A 23,016-nucleotide genomic window follows, 5' to 3' on the forward strand; every position below is an offset into this window, starting at 1 on the left:
ATAGTGACTGGCACACAGTAGGTGCTCAATAGACACACAGTAAGCAAGGAGATTTTCCTCCTTGCTTGACGAATGAAAAAACCGAGGGATAGACTGGCTAAGTTTCCTAGGAGGTACATTGCTGAGCCTGACTTGGGTCTCTTACAGCAGTGCGTCTCAAACTTTGACGTGCACGGGGTGAAAACATGAATTCTGATTCAGCTGGTATCCCCATGATCTATTGCTGTATAACAAACAGTCCCCCAAACTTGGTGGCTTAAAGCAAGGACCACTTCATCTTTTCTTGTGACGCCGCATGGTGACCGGGCTCAGCCAGCTGGTTCCGCACCGTCATCTGGGCCTGAGCTCATCTGGAGGCCCACCTGGGCTGGAATGTCCAAATGGCTCCTTCCTGTGGCTGGCAGTTGTTGCTAGCAGTTTGCTGGTAAATCAGCTGGGGCTGTCGATCGGAGATGCCTAAGAGTGGGGCCCTTCCGTGTGGATTGGGCTTCCTTGCAGCATGGCAGCCTGGCTCTGAGGGGATGCATTCTAAGAGCAAACGTCAGTGTGGGCTGCTGGCCCTGTTTCTGGCCCATAACTGGCAGGGCCCAGCCTCTCCCACGCGCTACTGGTTAAGTAGTCCCAGGCCAGGCGAGATTCAAGGAGACGGGACCTAAATCCCTCCCCTTACTGGGGACAATAGCAAAGCAATTACAGCCATGTCATTGTGGGTCTGAGTTCGAGCCTGAGATCCTGCAGGGGTCCAAGATGCTGCTGGTAATGCCAATACTGAGGGTCTAAGGACTACACTCTGACTGGTCAGTTCTTAGAGCTCAGGGCTACGAAAGTCCCTTTCTTCCCTGAGTAGTTAATGAGCACCTACTGTGTGCCAGGATTCACCTTCCCCTGTGCTGTCACGTTGAATTACTTTGCTGTGTGGCTCGAGGGAATTTCTCTGGACCTTTATTTCCTCCTCTATCCTCCTGCTTCTCCCCAGACCTATGTGGCCCTGGCCCTGGCCCTCCTCTGGATGGAATGTTAGCGAGTAGATTCATGGATCCAGTGCAGCAGAGGACGAGGGAACTCTAGGAAGGCCACCGGCAGCTGGACCAGGTAGGGCTGGAAGGAATGTGTGGGTCAGGGACAGGAAATGCACATCCTGTCATTGCAGGAGGAATGTCCCTTCTAATCCTCTTGCTCAGCAGGCCCATCCTTCAAACTCACCCTCACCTTGGGATTTGACATGGGGAGACCTGGTTAGGTCGGGGTGGGGGGGATTCCTCACTCCGGAATCAGGACAGGATCTGAGCAAGAGGAGTCCTCTCTCAGGCCCTCATCTGACATCCCATTTCCCAGAAGGCAAGACTGAGCCCAGAGAGGGCCGTGAAGGGACAGAACTGCGTGCAGGGTCTCCCAGCTCTGTCTGGGCCCCCTGCAGACTTACCCCCTCGCCTCCAGGTGCCTTCTTCCCACTGGGCCCTTTACCCCCTGAGTCTGATGCAAGTAACCCCCAGCCAGAAGGGCTTCTTTGTTCCTGTCCCCAGCGGTCCTGTGTCAGCCCAGGCCCTAGGCTGCTTGGAGGCAGGGCTTGAACTCCTGCCAGGCTGTGCAGCCCGGAGGCCCAAGGCTTCCTGATTCTGCGCTGGGAAATGGTGCATGCCTCTGACCTGCCTCGTACGTGGAGAGGAGCCCCAGAGATGTTTTGGGACTAGGCTTGGCCGGACTGTGCCCCCATGGCACCTGAACTCTCACGTTCAAGCTTTTCCCTGCTTCACCCTGCTGGCCTTGAAAGAACAGGGGTGGCTGTTAGCTTGCCCATCCCTGCAACTCCCCACCCATGTGGGAGGTGCTGAGTTCTGAAGATCCACACCCACACCATGTGACCCTGGACTTGTTCCTCTCTGTGTCCAGCTGGCTCGGTCTTCGGGTCTTGGGCGGCTGCCACGTGGGGAGGAGGCAGACTGGTGTGCCAGCATTGGCTGACCCAGCCAAGCCCAGCCTCCCCTGGTTAGGAGGTCAGGGGCCAGGAACAAAGACATGCCAGGAGGAGGACAGAGGCGCTTGGGTGGAATAAGTCCATCCAGACAAAAGGTGACAGGCTGGGGTTGGCAAAGCTGAATGTTCTGGTCTGGGGTGGGGAGGTGCACTGCCCCAGGCAGAAGTGGCTCCTGGGATCCAGCTGGCTGGGGGGTGATGATTTCCTTGTAACTGGAGCTCCTGGCAACCTCCCACCAATTCTGTTTGGGTATTTCTTCATCAGTCTCCCTCCCTCCCTTCTCTCTCTCTCTCTCTCTCTCTCTCCTTCTTTTCCCTCCTCCATCCCAATATCTCCCACTCACTCTGCCTCTCCTCTGGAATTCCCTAGATTCTCTTCCCTTCTCTGAGCCACTGTTTGCCCAGTCCTTAACACCCACCATCCCTGCCCCTCCCCGTCCCTGTCCCTCCCAATCTGGGCCCTCTCCCTCTGTGAGCTGTGCTGCTCACCTTCCGCCCTTGTCTTCACCTCAGGACAATCTCTGCCTCCAGGATGCCGCAGCTGAGCCTGTCCTGGCTGGGACTCGGGCAGGTGGCAGCCTCCCCATGGCTGCTGCTGCTGCTGGTGGGGTCCTCCTGGCTCTTGGCCCGCGTTCTGGCCTGGAGCTACAGCTTCTATGACACATGCTGCCGCCTCCGGTGTTTCCCACAGCCCCCAAAGCAGAGCTGGTTTTGGGGTCACCTGGGACTGGTGAGTGTGGGTGGCAGGACGGGCCTGGGGCATCGGGGTGGATGCACTTTCCCAGGGGTGGGGAATGGGGACCTGAGGTGGGGCTGGAGTCTGGGACAGCAGAGAAGGGCTGCAAAGAGCCAAGTTCCCCGGTGTCCCCACAATCTTGCCAGGGGCCACCGTGCAGGGTCCGCTCCCTGCCTGGCCCATGTTTGCTGGCCTCAGGCAAACACATCGCCTCTGTGGGGTTTGGCTTCCCCACAGGAATCAGTTCTGACCTCTGCTCCCCTCTCCCGCCATGGGGTGCTGCTGGGCTGGAGGAGAGGGGTGAGCTGTGTGTCCTTTTCTTCTGCCTCCTTTTTGTGATCTTGCCTTTCACTCCCAAGATACAACAACGGGCCCCATTGCCCAACCGGGATAAAAATTGACCACTTCCCCTTTCAGAAGGAATCACCCTGGCCTTGACCTTCGTGACCAAACCTATTTCACTCAGTGCCGGCATCTCGTCTGCCCGTCTTCACCCACTCCTGCCTGGTTCCCACCCCTGTCATGTTTCCAGGACATGACCACGACCTCATCACCCCCCGGAAGCAATCTGGTCCTGCTGACCACCGCAGCTGCCCAGAACTTGCTTGTCTTCTGGGTTCTCGCATACCACCCGGCCCTGGTCTCCACTTGGCTCTTCCTCACCCCACCTTTCCATGCGGGGAGCCTTCAGGGTCCTAACCCACCCGTCCTCTTCTCTGGCTCCCCAGGCCATTGCCTCACCGGGGGGGGGGCTCTGACTCCCAAGGGGGCCATCAACTCCCACCACAAATGAATTATAAGCTTCGAGCTCTCCAGCCCCAGTCTCCCCTGTGGTCCTTTCTGTCTTTAACCCTGGAGAGGTTTTTCTGAAATTTCACTTCTGTTAACACCACTACTCAGCTGAAAACCATTCTGCAAGACTGAACATCATTCTAGAGACAGACCACGTGTTGCCTGGCCAGGCTCTGCTGCCCTCCTGGCCCCGTGCACACCCTGGACCCTCCAACTCCTACTTTCTCTCCTCCATGAGCCAAACCCTTCCTACCTCAGGCCCTTTGCTTGTGCTGCTCCTTTGCCTGGAAGGGCTTCCCTTCCTGTAGCCACTGGGTCGATCCCTCCTTTTCTGGTTGCATTTTCAGCTCAGGTGTAATTTCTACGAGCCTCCCTTGACTTCCCCCCCTAGACCTTGACCTCTGACTTGGTCCTGCTCACACTCAAATAATTGTCCAGTTATTTGTTTATTATCTCTCTTTTTCTCTCTCTCACTAGACAGTGGCACTGGGGATGGATTGATATCTATAATGCCCGGCTCAGGAGCTGACATACAGTTGGCACTTCATAACTGTTTGATAATGTCATGGTGGAGGCCTTGTTCTAGGTTTGGATGCACTTACCAACACCTCCCTTGGCCATCCAATGCCAAAGGGACAGGGGCCAGCTCCACCCCTGCCCTCCCACAAACCAGCTCATTACACAACAGGATGCCCTAAGCTTGTCCTGAATGTTACCTGATATTCTGGGTGTTGGCAATTTCTCAGCAAGTTATGGAGGTAGCAGGAATGTTATAAAATTACAGTTCCTACACCTCCTATGAAGGCTTGGCCATGGAGGCTGGTCTTGGTCACTCTTCTCTCCTCCAGTCCCTCTTGCTGTGTGACCTCAGCTGAGTCACTCTCCCTCTCTGGGCCAATCTCCTCAAATGCCTCAGGGTTCTTAGGGAGCAGGGAACAGTCCCAAAAGTGAAAATGACTTGTATTCACCTGTCTGGAGCATCTGGAAGTATTTGTCAGGCCAGGATGGGGCTTCCCGTGGGATCGGAGAGGATGCCTCACTGGGAGGCAAGCCCCCCTCCTTCTCCTTTTGGGGGACGCGGCCTGGGTTTCTTCATTTGTAAAAGGCACGGCTGATGGGGGAGTCCATAGGTTCAGGGGATAGGTTCATAGATAGTCCATAGGTTCATAGGTAGAGGTAGATAGACAGGTAGACAGACACACAGACAGACAGGATACACCATGCAAGCTGGCGGGCAGAAGAGAACTTGGTGGGAGCTGCCCTCCGGACTGATGGGCAGAGCTCACACCTGTGTCCTGGGGTCTGTCAGAGCTGGAAGTCTGCATACCTTCACCATCTGGGGAGTGGGGGGGCTGTGTGGACTGGCCAGGACATGACAGGACATGGGAAGGAGCCCCAGTACAAAACGTGAGGCCACCCTGCTGTTCCCGTGGGCACCTCCCTGACATTGGAACGACTCCCAGGAGAAGAAAGATCTGACTTCTCAAGCCAAGGTCGGCCTCTCTGGGGGCAGGGAGCATGTCTTCTCCCTGTGTCCTGGGAGGGACCCTTGGGACATGAGAGTCTTCCGGGATCCCTCTGCCCCCAAGGGAAGGAGCAGGAAGAAACAGAGATCCCCTCCATCTATGCAGAGTCTGGACACACTGACCACTGCAGAGGTTGCAGGGGAACTTGCCGTGGCTCCTTCTGTGGAGGTGATGGCCCCTGTCTTGCTTGTAGGTCCACCCCACAGAGCAGGGCTTGAGGGTCTTAATTCAGCTGGTGGCTGTCTACTCGCAGGGTTTATGATCTGCTCGGGCTCCCATCATTTCTTGCCACCGTGGCATTGCCTGCTCTGTCATCATGCCACAGGTACCCATCTGGAATATGTGGCCATGGGCACTGTGGCAGCATCTGAGGGCCACATACCCTCCCTGCCAAGCTTCTGTGAGGTTCCTGTGGATTCCAAGGTCCTTTCTACTCTTGGGAGACCTTGGTCATTGCTTTCTTCTGGACACTGCTTCAGGAGTGTCCTTGGGGAGGCTCAGCCCTAGGTATTGTCTTGGGGGAACCCCAATCTTGGGCATGTAGAACTAGAGACACCCTCAATCCTGTGTGGTCAGAGTGGGTCTGACGGAGAGACAGGGGTAAGAGGAACTCAGAGGGGAAGCAAGGCATCTGCTGTTTGGGTAGGCTGGAAGGCTTCTTAGAGAAGGAGTTGTTGGAAGGGGGTCTGGTCTGATGGGTAGGAATTTTTTTTAATTTTTTAAAAATGTTTTATTTATTTCTGAGACAGAGAGAGACAGAGCATCAGCAGGGGAGGGGCAGAGAGAGAGAGGGAGACACAGAATCAGAAGCAGCCTCTAGGCTCTGAGCTGTCGGCACAGAGCCCGACGCGGGGCTCGAACTCACAGACTGCCAGATCATGACCTGAGCCAAAGTTGGATGCTCAACCGACTGAGCCACCTAGGCGCCCCGGGTAGGAATTTTTTAAGAAAAGAAGAGAAAGTATATACTGTGGAGAGGAATAGCCCACTCAAAGGCCTGGAGGGGACAGAGCAAACACCTGTTTTTCTTAAAGTTTATTTATTTATTTTGAGTGAGAGAGAGAGAGAGAGAGAGAGAACACGCATGAGTGGGGGAGGGGCAGTGGGAGAGAGAATCCCAAGCAGGCTCCACACTGTTGGTGCAGCTCTTGAACTCACGAAACATGAGATCATGACCTGTGCCAAGATGAAGAGTCAGATGCTTAACCACCTGAGCCACCCCACTGCCCTTTGAGCACCGGGGTTTTGAGCAACCATGAGTTGAGTGCATAAAGAGCAATGCTGGTGAGAGGCAGGGAGAAGGTGGAGGGGACAGCAGAGCCAGTGGGGCTGCAAGACTGGGTGGGGGGTAGGGGGTTTATTCTGAGGGTTCTGGGGAGCCATGGAGGGTGTGCAGGTTAGGAGACACAGACAAGTTTAGTGGGAGAAATGGAGAGGGAAATAGAGGTGAAGAAAGAGAGAGATACAGAGAAAAAGTGAGGGAGTCAGAGAGGACATACAGAGAATGTAAAAGAAACATACACAAACATATCATCTATCATCTACCCATCCATCTCTCATCTCTTTCCTTTCTCTCTTCATCCATCCACCCAAGCATGCATGCATCCATACGTCTGTCCATGCATCCACCCGTCCTCCAAGCGTCCATCCATCCATGCATCTATGCATCCATGCATGCATCCATCCATCCATCCATCTGTCCTTCCATGCATGCATGCATCCATCTATCCATCTGTCCATGCATGCATCCATACGTCTGTCCATCCATCCATCTGTCCTCCAAGCGTCCATCCATCCATCCATCCATCCATGCATCCATCTATCTGTCTGTCCATCCATCTGTCCATGCATCCATCCAACCATCATCCCGTTTATCTGTCATCTATCTTCTATCTCTCTCCCCCTTACTCTCTCTCTCTCTATGTATCTATCTCTCTATCATTTATCCATCTCTATCTACCTCTCTATCTATATCTATCTATCTATCTATCTATCTATCATCTATCTATCATCTCTCTATCTATCTATCATCATCATGTAGCTCTCCATCATCTAGCTATTATCATCTGGCTATCACCTGCCTAAAGAAACAGATGAAGATTGTGAGAGTGAAGGGAGAGGGAGAGGCACATAGATAGACACACAAAAAGAGACAAACAGACCAACAAAGGGAAACTGACTTGGTGAGATGTAGAGGTGTAGACTAATAATGCAGGCAGAAGGGGGGATGCAGTGGGCAGTTGGAAGCTTCTGGGGCTGCTGCCTGACCTGGCCTCACCCCCTCCACCCTGCTGTCCCCAGGTAAAGAGCAATGAAGAAGGCTTGAGGTTCATGGAGAGTCTGAGCCACAGCTTCCGTGATGTTCACCTGTGGTGGATGGGGCCCTTCTACCCACTTCTGCGGTTCGTCCACCCCAAGTTTGTTGCCCCCCTGCTCCAGGCCCCAGGTATCTCTCCCAGGAGCACCCGACCCAGGTATTCCCTTGTCCCTGTTCCCAGTTCTTCGCACCTCTGGACAGACCAGGTTGAGCAGGGAAGTGGGTAATATTGATGGAGACCTGCCATTAACCTGCTGGGCGACTCTGGGCAGGTCCTGGATCTCTCTGGTTCCCAGTCGTTTTCAATTTTGAGTGGTGGAAATTCAGCAATGTTGGTCTAAGAGAAGAAAGGGAATCTATTGACTGAAAAGCTGAAGGAATGTTGTCTTCAGACGTGGTTGGATCCAGTCTTCAGACAGTGCTATTGGGAATCTGTCTTTCTCTTGTAGTTCTGTGTTCCTCAGTGACAGCTTCACTTTCATGCTGACAAAGATGTGTCTAAGAAGCTGAACCCTCATGGAAACGTGAGCTCATTCTCTGAAGACTCAGAAATAGTTGCAGGATTCTCTTAAATTGGCCTGGCTTGGGTCACAGGGACCAATTCTTCCTCTAGTCACGGCAACTTGATTGCTAAGGGTTAGGGTCATATGTGCAGCTCTGGAACGGAGGATGGAGTGGCATGGCCACCCTCCCTAGCTACTTGCACTGAGGGAGGAAGAGGAGAGAGGTGTTGGTTCCAGAAGGAGATGGACAGGCAGATACCACAGATGTCCATTCACTGGCATCTCTGCTAGGGGGGGCATTTCCTGGGTGAGGAAACGGAGGCTCAAGGAGGCTTAATAACTTCTCAAGGTCACATAGCATGCCGAAGCTTTTCTCTTATTTCTGTGTGTTCTTGGCTGCCCTAACTGCCTCTGGTAGGAGGGATCTTTAGTTGGAAGGGGATTTGGGGTAGGGAGATGGCCAGAGTGTTGTGGGGGAAGATCCACAGAGTGTTGTGGGGAGCTGGTCTAGAGGCACGAGGGAGCAGTAGCAGCTCTTTGTGGTGGGGGGATCTCAGCATCTGAGGGTGGCAACATTGTTTGGTCTCTTAAGGACAGAGGAGCCCCTGAGCCTAAGCACTTAATGATAACTATGGGATGGAAGAGAATCCTGAGAAAGGCTAGGTCACTCCTGGGCCATATCTGGGACATTAGTGGGACCATATTTAAGTCCTGCCAGGGACTGTCTATGAGACACACTGAGGTCATGTCAGATTGTCTTTGGGTCCATTCAGAGGAAGCTGCATGAGGCCAGTGTGTGTTAGGCATGTTGTTTCGTGTCAGGGCACGTTGCCATGTGTTGGGGCCATGTCAGAAGTCCCAGGAGATGTCAGAGGGTTGTGGGACAGGTGCGATGTCCTAGGTCCCTGTAAAGGCATTTTGTGGAGTGCTGATTTGTGCTTGGGTGTTTCCAACATGTCGGACCGGCAAGGAGTCATGTCAAGGCATGTTGGGTGTGTTGTGCCCTATTTTCGGGAGCATCTAAGTACCTAGGCATAGGTCCATGGGCTCTGCCATTGCTCTGCTCTGTGCTGCAGCCTGGTCTTGTCCCCCCTCACCTCCCCACTCTGCACTATACAATTCCCACTATGGAGGTTGGAGGGGGTATGCATTCCCCTGGCTTGGATCCTCCACCCCCCAACCCAAAGCCCATCCCTGCCTCTTCTCTATGGCCCCTGATGATCTGTCTCTCCTGCCAGCCACCATCGTGCCCAGGGACAAGTTTTTCTACAGCTTTCTGAGGCCCTGGCTGGGTGAGTAACTGTTAAGTGAAGGAGGTCGGGGACAACTTTGGGGTCTCAGGGGAAAGCACTGCCCTTGCCGACTCCTCGTGGCTGCCTCCACTAGGGGATGGGCTCCTGCTGACTGCTGGTGACAAGTGGAGCCACCACCGTCGTTTGCTGACACCTGCCTTCCACTTTGAAATCTTGAAATCCTATGTGAAGATTTTCAACAAAAGTGCAGACATCATGCATGTGAGTTGAAACACAGGGACCTGGCTGGAGCCTTGGGAAAAGGGGAGTGGCCTGGAGTCCTGGCTTTGCTAGATGACTTCCGGGCCATTCTATTTCTTCTCCAAGCATCAGTTTCCCCATCTGTCAAATGAGGATTATAAGCCCTTCTTAAAGGGTGGTCCAGATGATGTAATGGAATCATGGTCCTGGCACATTGTAGGTGCTCGGAAGGTGTTAGCTTCTAATCTGCCTCACTGAAACTCTGTGAAACTTGAGACACTAATGATGAAGATTGTATGGTAGCTCTTTGTTCACTGAACTGCACCTTAAAACTCATGAGGTTGAAGGAATTTGTGTTTTATTGCTCGCAAGATGATGAGTCCGGAGAATAGTTCTTATTTTGGCTGGAATCACTCACGTGTCTGTGGCCGTGGCTGGGTTTGGGAGACAGCTCTGCTTTTCCAGGCTCAGCTCTGCCACACATTTGGGGCTTGGCTGATGGTTGGCTAGTCTAGGATGGCCTTGGTGGGACAACCAGACTCTTGCATGTGTCCCTCATCTTCCAGTAGGCTAGCCTAGGCTTGATCGCATGGTAGACCCTGGGCTCCAAGAGAACAAGCAGAAACATGCAGTACCTCTTGAAGCCTAGTTTCAGTACAGGCAACCAGGACCTCCACCTTCTTCTGTTGGCGGAAGCAAGTCCCATATCCAGCTCCAATTCAAGAGCTGGAGAAAGAGGTTTTACCTCCTAATGGAAGATCTGCCAAACCTCATTGCAAAGGGTGAAGGTAGAGGGAGGGATGAAGAAATGGAGACACTTTTGCAGCAGTCGCCTACCTCTATGATAATGACGAAGATGAGGGTGATAGCTAATGGTTACTTAGCTCTTGGTTATATCAGGAACCATGAGATCATGACCTGAACCCAAGTTGGACACGTAACCGACTGAGCCTCCCCACTGCCCCTCATGCACCAGTTCTATTGCACACGTTGTCTTATTTAATTTCCACAACCATATAAGGTAGAGATGATGATTATTGTCTCATTACAGGTGATGAAGCTGAGGCTCAGAGAGGTTAGGGAGCTAGCATGTGAGCTAATAAATGGAGTTGGGTTTCCAACCTGGTTTGTCTGACAACAGAGCAAGTCATCTTAACTGTTACTGAAGCTTTGACAGGTGGAGTCCAGGGGGCAGCAGTGAGTTGACCAAGGGCACACAGGGGTGTAGGAAGCAGAGCCAGGATTTGAACTCAGGTCTCCTGACCCCCAGCCATTGTGTCTTAATAGTAAGAGTTTCTATTCCCATCCAAGCCTTGTCCTCCCTGGAGATGGGTGCCTGGGGTGGAGGACCAGGAGCCTGGATTTTGGGGAGTCCATCCTGGTGATTGGGACTGAGGGGGAGCTCAGGGGAGGTAGGTCCCTGCCCCAGATTTGCCCCTTTGCCTGCCCAGGCCAAGTGGAAGCGCCTAGTCTCAGAGGGCAGCACCCGATTGGACATGTTTGAGCACATCAGCCTCATGACCCTGGACAGTCTGCAGAAATGTGTCTTCAGTTTTGACAGCAATTGCCAGGAGTGAGTGCTTGCTGAGGACCTGGGAACATGAACCGTAGACCCAAGGGAGTAGATGGAGAAGGGAGGGCTGGCCAGGGCGATCAGATGGGACTTCCTGGAGGAGTTGGATCAGAGTGAGACAAAGAAGGACAAGGAAGGGAAAGAGAAAGGTAAGGTTTCAGGTAAGCAAAAATGCTTGATAAAGGCAAACAGGACTAGGATGAATAAAGCATGTGCCACTTGGGAATGAGATTGGAGGGTTGGCAGGGGGGGCTAATCTTAAGGATATTCAAAAGTGAAGCAACAGGCTCTGAGCTTTATCCTGAGGTTTCCAGGGATGGAATGTGGGAGGAGTTTGAGCAGAAGGCCATGGTCAAAGCTGTTCTTGGACATCGGACTCTAGAGAGGACCACCTGTCACATGAACACAGAATCTGAGGAGGAGGCAGCTTGAATGTGGTGGCAAAAATGGGGCAGATTTGGGGGAAATTAAGTAGAATGGGCAGGGGCAGATACTGTGTAGGGCAGAAGAGAGATGAGTGTGATACCCAAGGTCTTCCCAGGGTCTGGGCCATGATTCCATTGACAGAGATCCAGGTGGAGAGAGAAGCATGCCTGGAGGATACTCTGTTTTGAAGGGACATGCTTCTGAGGTTCTGGTTGGAAGGCACTCCTAGGGCCTCATGTGGGTTAAGGAGCTGTTCTCTATGGCCTGACCCTTCAGGAGCCCCAGTGAATATATTGCTGCCATCTTGGAGCTCAGTGCCCTTGTGGTGAAACGGCAGAGGCAGATCTTGCTGCACCCGGACTTGCTGTACTACCTCACCCCTGATGGGCGGCGCTTCCGCAGGGCTTGTGACCTGGTGCACAACTTCACAGATGCCATCATCCAGGAGCGGCGCTGCTCCCTCCTTACTGAGGGCTCCCATGACTTCCTCAAGGCCAAGGCTAAGGCCAAGACTTTGGACTTCATTGATGTGCTCCTGCTGGCCAAGGTGGGCTTCCCTGGGATCAGAATTCAAGAGTTAGAATGGACCTTGACTCCAAATGTCAGACGGGAGAACTTGGACTTTACCCAGGGGGTACTGAGGAGCCATGGCAGGTGCTTGAGGAAGGGAGAGACAGGTCAGGGATATGTTTTAGACGTGACTTTGTAGAAGGCTGCTTGGGAGAAGAAAGCTGGAGACAGGGAGACCTGTGGGATAGGGCTCTAGAGATGATGAGGGACCAATCCTGCTTTGGTGATGGAGCCTGAGGGACTGTTTCAGGCGAGACTCAGGTGCCCTCCGAGCCGGTGTGATTCAGGAGGTCGTGCCATTTCTGCAGGATGAAGATGGGAAGGAACTGTCCCATGAGGATATCCGAGCTGAAGCTGACACCTTCATGTTTGGGGGTAAGCATCCCAGTGTGGGAGTGCAGGGGGTAGGAGTCTGTCCAATCCCGGGGACTTGGTAGGTGGGTCCTGGACCACCCCATCCCACCCCATCTTCCCCATCCTCCCTGAGGGCCCTAACGAAGGGCGCTGTCCGCCTCTGGTGCTGAACAAGCCCAGAGACCCAAGCCTGTCTGGCTGCCTCTCAGGCCATGACACCACGGCCAGTGGTCTCTCCTGGGTCCTGTACAACCTCGCGAAGCACCCAGAGTATCAGGAGCGCTGTCGGCAGGAGGTGCAAGAGCTCCTGAGGGACCGTGAGCCTAAAGAGATTGAATGGTGAGTGCAGGTCCTCATGTCCTGTTCTGGAACCCCTCTCATTGGCTCTGCTCCCCTGCTGGGGAAGGGGAAAGAACTTTTTGTTGATTGTGTCATTGTTGCTTAGAGAGACTAGGAGCAGCACCCAGAGGCAAGGGTATGGTACCCAGCCTGGAGAGCAGGGGAAAGCAGGCTTATGCAACAGAAAGATTGGAGTGTCCACATTTATTGCCCTGCTTGCTTGCTATGTGACTTGAATAAAACCAATTCCCTTTTCTGAGTACCACTTTTCCCCTCTGGAAATGGGGGCGGGACAGGTCAGGGAATGTCTCCTCCAAGGGCTGCTTGGAGAACCGTGACAATGTGTGTAGAACAGATGCCATCCAGCGTGTGTTGAGTAAATGAACTTCTCTCCCTTGCTTTTCTGCCTGAAGTTGCACATTTCCCCTAAAGACCCCTGCTCTTAATTTTTGCTCTTATATCTAATTCCCACCTACTATCTATTCCAGGGATTCACAAGTGGTCCTTGAGTGTAAAAACGTTACTCATTGCTTGGTTCAGTAAACACGTCTGCACTGCCGGCCCTTCTCAACTCCATGTCCATTGCCATTCAAGTCCTACTTGGTCAAGGCTGGATCGTGGAGGAAAGAAGGGGGTGAGGCTGGGTAGCAAAGAAGCAAATATGAATTCAGCCCTCTGGGACTGGGTAGTGGGTAGTGCTCCAGGCATTGCGGACAGCTTGTGCAAAGGCCCTGATGGAATTATGCAGCGGTGGGCCTGGCGTGTTTGGGAGGAAGTAAACGTGGCTGGATCCTTGTGGAATTTACAGTGTGAAGCATCTGAGAGGCTCCCAGTGAGGCTGGAGCTGGTAGTTGGTAATGGAAGCCCTTCTTGGTCTGGTTTGGAAACCACGTGAAGATTTTCCAAAGGTGTCAGTTCAAGTCCTCTGGGAAGCCAATATTGGATAAAAGATAAAAGTGTGCAGGGATACTGCTCTCAGGGAGGGAGTCTCACATTGGGCAGAAGTGATCAGAAAGTAGGGGCCCACCATGCTCTCTCAGTGGCTGGGACCTGCCCAAGAGAGTGTGGCCTTGGCTTGAATGCTGCTGCAGAGCCCAGAGACCCTCTAACTGGAGGCTGTCAGCCGACTGCACTCCTTGGAGCTGGACATCACGTTCTTTCTTGAAGGGAGATACGTGACTAATAAAGAAAGGCAGTGGGGAGCCATGGGAGATGTTTGAGCAGGGGAGAGACAAGTCAGATATTCAAATTAAACATATCTGCAAACTGGAGGAGATGAGGTGGAGCCTGGTGGTCCCACGGAGATTTGGGGTCAAGGGCCGAAGAATGGGGAAGAGAAGTTGGACTGAACACTTCAGTCCTTCAACTTCAAGGACTTCAAGGTAGTGCCTTCAACTTCAAGGCTGGGCTCAGTACAGCAGTTGTGTGAAGTGGAGAAGTGTTTGTGTGTGTCTCTCAACTTCAAACGCTTAGTGCACTTGGTAACACTTCAAATGGTGCGAAATGCTTTACGGTGGACATAATAAGCCTTTGTCTTGTTTCAATCTCGGTTCTATTGAGATATAGTTGACATAAATACTGTGTATACAACACAAGGTATACACCACGAGGGTTTGATGTACGTATATATTGCAAAATGAGCACAGGGTTAAATACTTTCCTTACCTCACACAAGCCTCTGCCTTATCCAGCAGCCCAATCCCATCCCCACTTTTGATGATCTCTGGTGTGCTTCCAATGATCATCTCTGCCCACACCTATGTGCCCACAGTCTCTCTCATTTTGCGCATAGTCTTTTCTCTCCACAGCTGAGAGAAAACACAGAGCATTCAGGCATGCACACTGACAATATAACGTCAAGATCTTTTCCTTTCCCCTCCAGACGTACGTTTCGGGAAATTAATTTTGAATTACAAAATCCATAATGGGAAGAAGTCCTTTTTTTTTCTTTTCCTTGCAGAAAATGCAACACTACGGAGAAGGTTAGGTCCACCTTTGTTGCTGTCCCCCCAAGCCTAATCCATCCCCTGTCTCCTGAGGGGTCTCCAGGGACATCAATTTGTCATATGTCCTTTCAGACTTTTCAGAAGGCCTTGTAGCTATGTATTTCTATAGTTATAATGGTTTTAATAGAAACACACACACACATTTGGTTACTTGTTCTTTTCTCTTTTCTCTCAACAGTTGTTTTCGACTCCTCTCTAATTGTAAATCGCACACTTTATTAGCTCACCCCTCTGTTGGGGACGTTTATGTGATGATTTGCATTTATGACAGATATTGCTGAATTGCCTTTCAGCACCTCTGTACCGATTTACCCCGCAGTGTTTGATAGGACCAGTGATCTGTATTTCCTCCTTTTGATAACTGTGTAGTATTCCATCAGATGGATGTACCATAATTATGTAAACATTCCCCTGCCGAGGGCATTTGTATAGTTTGGAGCCTTATGCTGTAATAAACATGATGTACCAAACATCCATGTACACACTGATTTTTGCTCCCATGTGAGGATGTCTCTCCAGAACAAATTTCTGGGTGTGGAATTACTGAATCAAAGACCATTTGAGTTTTCACAATGTAATCACTCTTGACAAATCCACTCCTCTAGACAGATTTTGAGAGTGACAATTTTCTCGCATCTTTGCTGACAGTGTGTATAATGAAATTCTAAAACTCTTGCCAATCTGGTAGGTGAATATAATACTTCATTGTCCTAATGAATATCACTTAAAGAATGGGTAAAACTGAGCACGATTTTCACATGTTTATGAACCATGCATATTTCTTTTTCTGTGAAGCTTCAATTTGCATAATTTGCCCTTTTTACTTTGAGTTTTTTCTGTTTTTCACTTTAAAATGGATTTGTGAGGACTCTTTACATATAAAGAAAATTAGTTCGTTTTCTGTTATGCAAAAATTCTTTCCTGGATTGACTTTTGACTTTATTTTAGTTTTTGTTCATTTATTTGGAGTCACGTTTATTAACTTTTTTTTATAGCTTCTGTTTTTTTTTTAAATGCTTGCAAAGGCCCTTCCCATTCTAATGCTAAACTGGAAAACTTGTTTGTTTTCTTGTAATGGATTTATTTATTAAAAATATTTTGTTTATGGGACACCTGGGTGGCTCAGTTGGTTGGACGTCCGACTCTTGATTTTGGCTCAGGTCATGATCTCGTGATTCATGAATTTGAGCCCCACTTTGGACTCTGTGCTGACAGCTCAGAGCCTAGAGTCTGCTTCGGATTCTCTGTCTCCCTCTCCCTCTCTGCCCATTCCCTTGCTCATGCTGTCTCTCTCGCTCAAAAAATAAATAAACGTTCAAACAAATTTAAAAATTCACAGATATGTGTTATATCACAGATCTGCTGCTGGTTCTTATCTTTCTCAGAAACATAGCACTATGACTTTGTCAGACATCCGTGGTTCCATGTACATTTAGATTGTTGCTTTGGACCGTCATATGGAAAGTTCCTCTCTAGTCCCTTGGACCTAAATATCCAAGAGGTTTCCATCTCATGACCGCAATGAACCTCTTGGTGTTCATGTCTTTATCTACCTGTCTGAGAATCTCTCCAGGTCCTATGCTGAGAGCCAACTTGCTGGGTCATGAAACACACATCGCCTTTCCTTGACCATGCCAATGCCTTGCAGAGTGGTGGCTCCTGTCCATACCTTTACTGTCAGTGCGTGCGGTGCCCCCACCCCGGTGCCTCAGCCGGGCTTTACCATCACCCACCTTGTTAATTCTCACTTCGAATACATATGAGGTAACATCCCATTGCTATATAATTTCCATTTCTCTGGTAATCGGCGACTTGGAGCATCTCTTCATGTTTTATTTAGTTATTTCTTTTCAATGGTTATTTATTTAGTTTTGAGAGAGAGCACAAGCGGGGGAGAGGCAGAGAGAGAGGGAGACACAGAATCCAAAGCAGGCTCCAGGCTCCGAGCTCTCAGCACAGAGCCCGACGCGGGGCTCGAACTCATGGACCTCGAGATCACGATGTAAACCGAAGTCATATGCTCAACGGACTGAGCCACCCAGGCGCCCCATCTCTTCATGTTTTAAATCTCTGAGTTTGAGCTCCCATGAATTTATAGATCATGTCTTTTGTCTACTCTTTTGAGTCGCCTGCCATCCCTCTTGTTGATTGGTAGGAATTCCTTGTCTATTCAAGATATTCTTCTAGATCAATATATTTACTGCAACCACCTTCTGTGAATCTCTCATCTGAATGTTAATTTGGTCCATTGAATGGAGTGTTTTGTTAAACAAAAATCCTTAATTCTGTGCATATGTTTTCTTTTCTGTTTTCTTTTCTTTTCTCTTCTCTTCTTTCCTTTTCTTTCTTTCTTTCTTTGCTTTCATTTTTGTCTTCTGGTTTATGTTTTCGGGTTTTAAGAATTCTTTCCTACTCATAGGTAACAGAGGTGTGTTCTATATTACATCTTCTTTAACATTATTTCTTTACCTTTCACGTGTAAGAAAAGACCCCATCTTATATGTAGAGTGCATGATGTTTCAGTTCTTTTGGAGTGTGTGTTGGTGCGACTGTGGGGGTGTCTGTGTCTGTGTCTGAACCATCCCTTGTCTGGGGGTGGCGGGGCCTCCTTTACCGGATGCTACGTTTTCACCTATTCACGTACTTGTCTCTGAGCTCTCTATCTTGTTCTGTGGGTCTGTTTTCCTATTCTTGCAACAGTGCTTTGCTGCTTTTTAATTTAATTTAATTTAATTTTTTAATTATCACCATACGTTTGTAATGGGTCTTAATATCAGGTGAATGGATTCTCTTTCTTTGGTCTTTTAAATCGACATAGATTTTGAACTTTAAGTTTTTCAAACTGAATAAGATTGCCAAGCTCCAAAAATACCAACTAGATTTTAATTGGGTGCATTGGATACATTAATTAACTTAGAGAGAATCCACACCGTTATATTAGGTATTCCATCTAGGAGGGTGCCTTTTATTTGTTCAAATAACCTGGTAAGTCCAGCAAAGAGATTTTTTTTTCCTTTTTAAAGAAATTGTATAACTTTAGACTTTCTAACTTTTAAAGGTACTGTGTGAATGTTGGGCTTTGTTCAGAAATACTTAATTTTTTTTAATATTTATTTTTGAGAGAGAGAGAGAGAACAGGGAGGGGCAGAGAGAGAGAGGGAGACACAGAATCCGGGGAGCAGCTGGAGGTCTGCGGGAGTCTGATTCGATCCCTGGCTAATCGTTGGGGGGCTTCCTTAGGGACGACATGGCCCTGTTGCCTTTCCTGACCATGTGCATCAAGGAGAGTCTGCGGTTGCACCCCCCGGTCACAGTCGTCTCCCGCTGCTGTACCCAGGACGTCGTGCTCCCAGATGGCCGGGTCATCCCCAAAGGTGCCCACAACACCAGGGGGAGGAGCCTCGTGGGCAGGAAGAGGGGCCCATCAGGCAGGGTGAAACCCTTCCTGACGGGCCCCTCCCCTCCCACAGGTGTTATCTGCCTCGTTAGTATTTTCGGGACCCACCACAATCCATCCGTGTGGCCAGACCCTGAGGTGCTGCCTCCCCCTCCCTCCCCTCCACCCACCCTCATGCTTGGCCACTTCCCTAGCGGGGCCTAAGGGAGGGCTCAGGGTTCTGACCTGGCAAGTCACTCCCTCCATGAAACGCACACCTGTGTCTCCAAAGCCGGCTGTCCTGGGAAACCCCATCCAACAGTCCCGCCTCTCTCCGCCCCCAGGTATACAATCCTTTCCGCTTTGACCCACAAAACATCAAGGAAAGGTCTTCCCTGGCTTTTATTCCCTTCTCCGCGGGACCCAGGTGAGCGCAGCGGGCATCTGAGGTGGGGATGAGGTGGTGAGGGCAGGGACCTGGGCCTGAGATCCCAGACGTGGCTGTGGGGGCGGGAAAGGGCGTGGTGAGGATGGTTCTCCTTCTCTCCCCTCCTCCAGGGGTTGGGGGTAAAGGCCTGGGCAGTGGGGGGTGGCTGGGTCCAAGGAGGGCTCCTGGGTGTGCTCAGAGCCCCTTCCCTCTGTCTGGGAGCTCAGGGCTGGGATCTGAGCCAAGCTCAGAGACCCCCGTATGGGGGTCCCGGGCACCGTTAGTTAGTCCCCTCCGGTATCCCTGCGGGCGGGGCTGATGGTCCCGGGCCAGGTTCAGGGCGCGACGGGACCTTCTGGGGTCCCTGGCAAGTGAGTGCCCACTGCCGCCCGCAGGAACTGCTTGGGGCAGACGTTCGCCCTGACCGAGATAAAGGTGGTCCTGGCGCTCACGCTGCTGCGCTTTCGGGTCCTGCCCGACAAGGAGGAGCCGCGCAGGAAGCCTGAGCTCATCCTGCGCGCCGAGGGCGGGCTTTGGCTGCGGGTGGAGCCGCTGAGTGCGGGCCCCCAGTGACCCGCCAGCTCCTCCTGGCTTGGGATCCACCCCGATCCTACACACGCCCCCTGCCGGATTCCCAGCACTAGACCTGTGTGGTCTCTTCTGCCTGGGCGCCACTGACAGCCAGCAGGGGGCGCTCGGGATCTGCGGGAACGCAGTGGGAGGGCGAGGGCGAGGGGTGGGGTGGGGTGGAGGGGAGACTGGTGTGTGAGCCCAGGACCCTGGCAGCCTTTCCAGCTGACCACGCCCCCCCCCATTCTGATTGCGGATTCTCCCAGAGCCCAATAAGGGCTTTTATCCTGTAAGCAATAGGAACCCATGGGAGGGGTTTGAGTAGGAGAGGGACCACCGTTAAAGACTGACTGAGGGGCATGTTTGAAGCTCTGGGTCACAGTGGAGAACCCATAGTGGCACTACTCTCTGGCCACTCTGACCTCTGTTCTTATCTAAGATACCCAAACGTTTCTTACCCCAGAATCCGTCACTATGTTTCCATGGTCACCATGTTTACTGAAACAAACATAGATGCTTTCTCCTGTGTGTCTGATCATGGCAATCATTGTATCCATCATGTGGTCTGTTGTTTTGCTAGTTTTCACTGGTAGGGTTAGTGGTCTCGTGTGCCTGTTTATCTTTGCTTGAGTATCCGTTATCATATTTGAAATAACATGTGTAGAACTTGGAGAAGGTAGCTTTCTCTAGGAGGCATTCTTTGAGCCTTGGTGTTGAAGGATGACGTTCAATGGAGTTCAAGGCTTGTGGTGCCAAGATCACTAAGGCAGTTTAAATTCCAGCAGAGGTCACACTTGCAGTCCCCTCTGCCGATGTCTTCTCCCCCTGAGCAGTGTAGCTCCTGGAGGCTTCCACCTATGTAAGGAGGATCTTCTTACAACTTATCTTTCCCATGTCACTCTAGGCTTTGATTTTTCTCCCCTGGCCGTGAGGCCCTCAAAACAGCTTCACACTTCCCTGACTCGCTCCAGCGCAAAAGTATAATTCATGCTCCTTTAACTCCAGGTTTCTTTTTTCTTTTCTTTTTTTTAATGTTTATTTATTTTTGACTGAGAGAGAGAGAGACAGAGCATGAGGGGGGGAGGGTCAGACAGAGGGGGAGACACAGCATCTGAAACAGGCTCCAGGCTCTGAGCTGTCAGCACAGAGCCTGATGCGGGGCTCGAACTCACAGACTGTGAGATCATGACCTGAGCCGAAGTCAGATGCTCAACTGACTGAGCCACCCAGGAGCCCCCAGGCTTCTTTTTTCATTTGAGTGGCATCTTTGTTATAATATTTTCCCCACATTTATTCATTGTTGAGAGACAGAGAGAGACAGAGCACAAGCGGGGGACGGGCAGAGAAACAGAGAGACAGAATCGGAAGCAGGCTCCAGGCTCTGAGCTGTCAGCAGAGCCCAATGCAGGGCTTGAACTCACGAGCTGTGAGATCATGACCTGAGCCGAAGTCAGACGCCCAACTGACTGAGCCACCCAGGTGCCCCTTGAGTGACATCTTTGTAATTCTTTACTGTCTTTTCAGGTCATGTATGCATTTAAGAAATTGGAAAAGGGGGCATCTGGGTGGCTCAGTTGGTTAGGCGTCCGACTCTTGGTTTTGGCTCAGGTCGTGGTCTCACAGTTTCGTGGGTTTGAGGGCTGCATGGGGCTCTGTGCTGGCAGCGTGGAGCCTGCTTGGGATTCTCTCTCTCTCTCTCTCTCTCTCTCTCTCTCTCCCTCTCTCTGTCTCTCTGCGCGTCCCCACTTGCACTGTATCTGTCTCTCCCAAATATACATACACACCCACACACCCACAATGGAGTATTACTCAGCCATCCAAAAGAATGAAATCTTGCCATTTGCAACTACGTGGATGGAACTGGAGGGTATTATGCTAAGTGAAATTAATCAGTCGGAGAAAGACAAATATCATATGACTTCACTCATAGGAGGACTTTAAGAGACAAAACAGGTGAACATAAGGGAGGGGAAACAAAAATAATATAAAAACAGGGAGGGGACAAAACAGAAGAGCCTCTTAAATAGGGAGAACAAACTGAGGGTTACTGGAGGGGTTGTGGGAGGGGGGATGGGCTAAATGGGTAAGGGGCACTAAGGAATCTACTCCTGAAATCATTGTCGCATCATATGCGAACTAATTTGGACGTAAATTATAAAGATGAAAATAAAAAATGTTTAAATCAAAAGAAAAAGAAAAAAAGGAAGATACAGTTAGTTTTGAATATCCATAGTTGTTACCTCTGAGTAATTCAAGGGCCTTTGATGCCAAGCTGGCCTTAAAGCTAGGAAGAAAAAAAAAATTCCATCTAAAGAGGCATGATCCGGACTTCTTTTTGCTTACGTGTTTCAAGAGGTGGAGGTCAGGAGGGTCCCAAGAGAGAAAAGAAGGTGGGGGGTGGGCGGTGGGAGTGGAAGGGCTTCCTTCAGCACCCGGGACAGCGGCCACTCCGGGACTCCCTCCTCTCAGGCTGTAGGAGTACCTGCCCTGGGCTACTGAGTCCAGGGCCTCAAAACCTTTCTGGGCCCACAGATGGGGGGCCCAGGAGGCCTAGTGACTGCAAAATAAGAAAGGAACACTACAACTTTAAATGAATAAATATTTAGTATATTCTAAGCTGTAAATAACATGTTTTTCTTGCCGAGTTCTTAACTAAAATTACTTTTCCCATTGGGGTGCCTGAGTGGCTAAGTGGGTTAAGCGTCCAACTCTTGGTGTCTGCTTACGTCATGATCTCAAGGATCGTGGGTTCGAGCCCCATGTTGGGCTCTGCACTGACAGCGCGGAGCCTGCTTGGGATTCTCTCTCCTTCTTCCTCTGCCTGCCCTCCCCCCCGCACACCCAATAAATAAATAAACCAAAAATTTTTTTTCATATTCTCAAAATGATACATCTGGTTTTTTTTTGAAAGAAAGCGCCAGTGGAGTGAGAGGCAGAGGGATGGGGAGAGCGAACCCACGTAGCTTGATGTCACTACCCTGGGACCATGACCTGAGGTGAAATCAAGAGTCAGATGCTCCTGGGGCGCCTGGGTGGTTCAGTCGGTTAAGCATCTGACTTCAGCTCAGGCCACCTTCTCACGGTTCATGAGTTCAAGCCCCACATTGGGCTCTGTGTTAATAGCACAGAGCCCGCACTTCAGATCCTTTGTCCCCCCCACCCCCCGCCCTTCCCCTGCTTGCACTCTCTCTCTGTCTCTCTCAAAATAAATAAGTAAACTTAATATAATTAGTCCTCAAAAAAAGGAGTCAAAGGCTCAATTGACTGAGCCACCCAGGTGCCTCAAAACAATACGTCTTCCTAGAAGAAAACACCAAGAAGAAAAAGTAAGAAATAAAAATCACTTTTATATCCATAATTCCAACAAGTCAACATAATCCCTTCATATTTTCTCACGTATACTTCCAGCTTGCATTCGTATGTAATGTTATGCAAGTAAAAATTATATTTACATCTAAAATGTGCATTTACATTTACACGTCATCTTGTGTTTAAAAAATGCTCTTTCATTGTCCAATAAGTGCATGACAAGATGGACAACATCATTAGACCTTAGGGAAATGCAAACCAATGCAAAGCTTCCATTAAAATTGTCCTTGTCAAGAAATTTTTGGCTATTCTAAGTCTTTTGCAATTTCATGTAAATTTTATAATCAGCTTATCTATTTCTAGAAAAAGTCCTGCTGGGATTAGGGTTGTGATTTCTTCAAATCTATAAATCAATTTGCAGAGCCTTACTATCTTCACAAGGTGGAGTGTTTCAATCCATGAATATTGCTTCTCTCTCCATGAATTTGGGCCTTCTTGGGTTTCTTCCACAAGTGTTTTCAAATTTTCTTCATAGAAATCTGGAACACATTTTGTTAGATTTATACCTCAGGATTTCACTTTTTCTGGTGCATAATACTTTAAAATGGGTATATGGAAATATTGTTCCGATTGTTTATTGCTTGTATCCAGCAGATTTGGCATTCTTTTTCTGCAAAGGACCATATGGGAAACATTTTAGGCTTTGCACATCCCATTCAGGATAT

General features: G+C 50.2%; 1 protein-coding gene across 3 annotated transcripts; it reads left to right on the plus strand.

Annotated features, from left to right (window-relative positions):
- The first annotated feature begins 1,928 nt into the window (after positions 1-1,928).
- On the plus strand, positions 1,929-19,142 carry LOC124523655 (cytochrome P450 4F3-like). Of its 3 annotated transcripts, XM_047095473.1 has the most exons (13): positions 1,929-2,070; positions 2,488-2,704; positions 7,330-7,474; positions 9,087-9,140; positions 9,235-9,362; positions 10,793-10,914; positions 11,617-11,887; positions 12,219-12,285; positions 12,474-12,603; positions 17,850-17,983; positions 18,080-18,144; positions 18,330-18,412; positions 18,808-19,142. In XM_047095473.1, exons 2-13 carry the CDS (start codon positions 2,507-2,509, stop codon positions 18,983-18,985), a joined length of 1,575 nt encoding a protein of 524 aa, XP_046951429.1. In that variant the 5' UTR covers positions 1,929-2,070; positions 2,488-2,506; the 3' UTR covers positions 18,986-19,142. The 3 variants fall into 3 exon arrangements, with proteins under 3 accessions (XP_046951429.1, XP_046951427.1, XP_046951428.1); XM_047095471.1 differs by lacking the exon at positions 18,808-19,142 and having other exon boundaries at positions 1,953-2,070; positions 17,893-17,983; positions 18,330-18,482; XM_047095472.1 differs by lacking the exon at positions 18,808-19,142 and having other exon boundaries at positions 1,959-2,070; positions 11,743-11,887; positions 18,330-18,478.
- Positions 19,143-23,016: the final 3,874 nt, after the last annotated feature.

This window comes from Lynx rufus, unplaced genomic scaffold (genome assembly GCF_022079265.1).
Source record: "Lynx rufus isolate CCGP_SWC_20201006 ecotype Redwood Valley unplaced genomic scaffold, mLynRuf1.p SCAF_4, whole genome shotgun sequence".
NCBI classification, from domain to species: Eukaryota; Metazoa; Chordata; class Mammalia; order Carnivora; family Felidae; genus Lynx; species Lynx rufus.

Coding starts and splice junctions, on each gene's coding strand:
- LOC124523655 (XM_047095473.1), top strand. CDS start 2,507: ATGCCGCAGCTGAGCCTGTCCTGGCTGGGACTCGGGCAGGTGGCAGCC. Junction 2,705..7,329: donor TTTGGGGTCACCTGGGACTG/GTGAGTGTGGGT, acceptor TGCTGTCCCCAG/GTAAAGAGCAATGAAGAAGG. Junction 12,286..12,473: donor TGACACCTTCATGTTTGGGG/GTAAGCATCCCA, acceptor GCTGCCTCTCAG/GCCATGACACCACGGCCAGT.